The sequence below is a fragment of the Nannospalax galili genome, unplaced genomic scaffold (assembly GCF_000622305.1).
Source record: "Nannospalax galili isolate Female #2095 unplaced genomic scaffold, S.galili_v1.0 scaffold132, whole genome shotgun sequence".
NCBI lineage: Eukaryota > Metazoa > Chordata > Mammalia > Rodentia > Spalacidae > Nannospalax > Nannospalax galili.
The window spans coordinates 2,636,120-2,640,017 of NW_008332644.1; the positions used below are offsets into that span (position 1 = coordinate 2,636,120).

At 34.9% G+C, this 3,898-nt stretch overlaps 1 protein-coding gene across 1 annotated transcript; it reads left to right on the forward strand.

Moving 5' to 3' along the window:
• Positions 1 to 2,391: 2,391 nt before the first annotated feature.
• LOC103729467 (putative vomeronasal receptor-like protein 4) lies at positions 2,392 to 3,380 on the forward strand. The gene is given in 2 exon segments (XM_008827548.2): positions 2,392 to 3,250; positions 3,253 to 3,380. Coding segments are annotated over 2 exon segments (987 nt in total).
• Positions 3,381 to 3,898: the final 518 nt, after the last annotated feature.

A 3,898-nucleotide genomic window follows, 5' to 3' on the forward strand; every position in this document is an offset into this window, starting at 1 on the left:
ATAAACAAGCAAACAAAAACACAAAGTTTGAGGGCATGTTCTAGAGTTCTTTCCTAGAATGTTTGACCCCAGCATTGCAAAAAAGTTTTCAGATGAAATAAGTGAGTTTTCTCAGTGCACACATATGCTAACAACTTTTAGTTGCTTAATTCTGAGATAAAGCATTATATTTTATCTATCAGTTTTTAACCATGGCAACTATGGTCTTTTCTTGTCCTGTTTCATCCCCAGTAAACTCCAGAGAAAGATGCCATTTGATGAACCAGACATGGTATTTAATAGACATTTTTGGTATGTAATATAGACATTTATAGAGCAACGGATATGAAATAGGTTGAACTGTGTATTGCTGGGATGAGAAAAGAAACATTTTAGCTTACTTTAACCTTGTTTTGTTATCTTTTTACTTTATGGCTTATAATAATGAATTATATTAATAAATTCTAGATATGTAATTAATAATAAATGATTATTATATATCGTTGGTCCATTTACAATTTTTTTTAACTGGACTTGGGCTCTAATTCTTAAAATTTTGGTGAAAGAATCAGACGTTTGACTCTGGCTTTATTTATTTATTTATTTATTTATTTATTTTTTATTTTTTGGTCTTTTTGAGAGTCTCTCTGTGGCCCCAGCTGGCCTGGAACTCACTATGTACACCAGGCAAGCCTTGAACTTACAGAGATCTACCTGCCTTGGCCTCCCGAGTGCTGGAACTAAAGGCATGTGCCACCATGCCCAGCTCAACTTTGGCATTTGGGATGAATGTGCTCCTTTAGTAGATTAAGCTTTTTAAGGAAGAGCAAAAATAAATACTTCAAATATACAATGTGTGCTTTAGATTTATATGTGTGTGGAGGTTTTAGAATAGTCTCAGTCACCAACTTCTTTGTTGCCATTTCCATACTATTGTTAGCTGAACTGTATAAACTACAAAGATTTTTGTGGTTAAAATTAGCATGACTTTTAATTAGTAACTTCAGTCTATGTTTGTTCAAGTAGTGACAGCGATATCACAATGCTAAATATATATACACACACACACACACACACATTTTGTATGTGGAATATATATGCGTTTGAAAATTATTTGGGAACTCTTTTATCTCACAAGAATCTGAGTCAATGTATTAGTTTTGCATTTTTCTATTACAAAGCTGCTCTTTAAATTTTTGAATTAAATTGATTCAATAAAATGATACTGGTAACTAGGTGAAAGAATTGACATAAGGCACCAATGGCAAGAATTTTCGGTGAAATTTTAAAATGGTGTCTGGATACTGGTGTGTGATAAAAGCGGAGACCTTATTGGAGACATATACATTCTTCAATGCACTGAATTAAATAGAAATTCAAGAACAGGATCTCTATATAGTCATCTTCATCAACCTCACACTTGTCATAATGTGTTGAAAAAATAGTGTTTGCCTTGATAGCTGGGAATTATTTAGATCTGAGATAAATGACTTTCACAAAGTTTTTATGGAATGGAAACTTCAGGACCACTCATAAAATTACCAGGGTTTGGGACGTAGGCTAATGATCCCCACCTGTGTCCATATTCTCAATTCTTGATCCTGGGAGTAAAAGATTTTATGGCAAAAGGAACATAAGAAACAGATGAATTGAGATTGACATTTTACTGATTAAAATAGAGACATTATCATGAATTATCATAGTGACTCCACTAGAATTGTGAGTCTAAAAGCATGAATGGCAAAATGGAGTGTATCAAAGTCATGGAATGTGAGGCTAATTTACTTGATCTTTTGAGGAAAAATATTGTAATTATTTTTCCATATTAACTTAATTTTCATTCACTTGTACAAATATGGTTAATAGTTTGTGTTTATTACTATATAACACAAGGCAATGTAAACCAATAAGGATTTGATTTCTAAGACATGAGGCCATGTGCAACATGGGCACATAAAGTGTGCATTCTCTATAGCTGTGACTTAAATGCATTTGTTATATATTTTAATATTTACAATATGTTACACATACAGCTAGATACCTGGGTAGACATATAGAAATGTGGACTATAACGCATAGTCCAGATTATCAAAAGTTAAAGAGATATACACAGTGTGTGGTGGTGCATGCCTTTAATCCCAGCACTTGGGAGGCAGAGGTAGGCGGATCTCTTTGAGATCCAGGCCAGTCTGGTTTCCATAGTGAGTTCCAGGCCATCTGGGGCTACAGGAAGACCCTGTCTCAAAAAACCAAAAATAAAAATATTAAAGATACATGTTCATTAAAAATAAGTAAAATAAAAATGATGGTATGGACATACGGACCAGTGAAGAAGGATGATGTGTGCTGTTATTTTTTCCAGATTCACGAAATCTGCTTCCTCTGCTGTTAAAATGAATGCACTTTCCATTTATGTCCTCATTAAATAACGTCCTTTATTTCCAAGCCAGTCTTGGAATCTTAGCCAATATATTTCTCTTTTTCTTTTATATGTGCACAATCCTACGTCATGGGCACAAGCCCATAGACCTGATCTTCTGTCAGCTGACTTTTATCCACATAATGATGGTCCTCACTGCAATGGATAGTTGGTTTACAGATGTACTTGAGTCTCTGAACTTTGGGAATGACTTCAACTGTAAGGCAATTTTTTACATAAATAGGGTGATGAGAGGCCTTTCCATCTGCACCACCTGCCTCCTGACTGTGTTTCAGGCTGTGACCATCAGTCCCAATACCTCCTTGTTGGCAAAATTTAAACATAAACTAAAAAGATATATGATCCATGTTTTCTTCTGTATTTGGTCTCTCAATTTATCTTTCAGTAGTAACCGGATCTTCTACGTTGGTGCTATTACCAACACAAGTGAGATCAACCAGTTGAAAGTCAGTAAATATTGCTCACTTTTCCCCATGAACAAAATCATCAGGGAGTTGATTTTAACACTGACAACCTGTAGGGATGTATTTCTTGTAGGAGTTATGCTGACCACAAGTACATACATGCTGCTTATCTTGTACAGACATCAAAGGCGACACCAGCATCTCCACAGCTCCAACTCCAGAGCCTCCCCTGAGAAAAGGGCCACCCAGACCATCCTGCTTCTGGTGGGTTTGTTTGTGGTCATGTACTGGGTAGACTTCATCATCTCATTGGCCTCAACCCTGTTATGGGTGTACAATCCTGTCATCCTGACTTTTCAGAAGTTCGTACTCAACATCTATCCCACATTTAGTCCTTTGATACAAATCAGTTCTGATAAAAGAGTAATCAGTATGCTGAAAAGCATGCAGTCTAAGTGCCATCAGTTTTAAAAAATGCTCATTATTTTTTCCCTAAAAAACAGTTTCTTCTGACTCTGGTTATTGTCCAGGTGGCAAGAATTTTAAGTAAAATCTGAGGAGTTGCACATATGGTATTTGTATTCTTTTGATCTTCTGCTGTCAAGAACTGTGAAGTTTATAATTTAATATTCCTATATGAATTCCTCTTTCCTTGTCTCTTTACCTTAATGTTGTGAACACTTCCTCCATCCTGAAGTAGATTCACAAGAAGCTCCTGTGGGATAATACCTTTTAAGGTTCACTTTTGAAAATATTTTAATTTACTCTAAATAATTAAGGACAGTTTTCATAAATATCCTATTGTGGCTTTAATTCAGCTTCCTCTTTATAATTTCTCTGGATCCATAAAGATAATATGAATTTGGATTTTCCATTTTAATCACAGTTATTACATGAAATTTTCATGTGCCTAGTTATTGGTTTACTTGCACTTAATTTCATCCATACTTGCTGAAATATAATTGATAAATAAAATATTGTGTATGTTCATATATGTGGTGTACAATATGTTTTTTTTTGTCCGTGCGTGTGTGTGTGTGTGTGTGTGTGTGTGTGTGTGTGTGCATGATCAGAT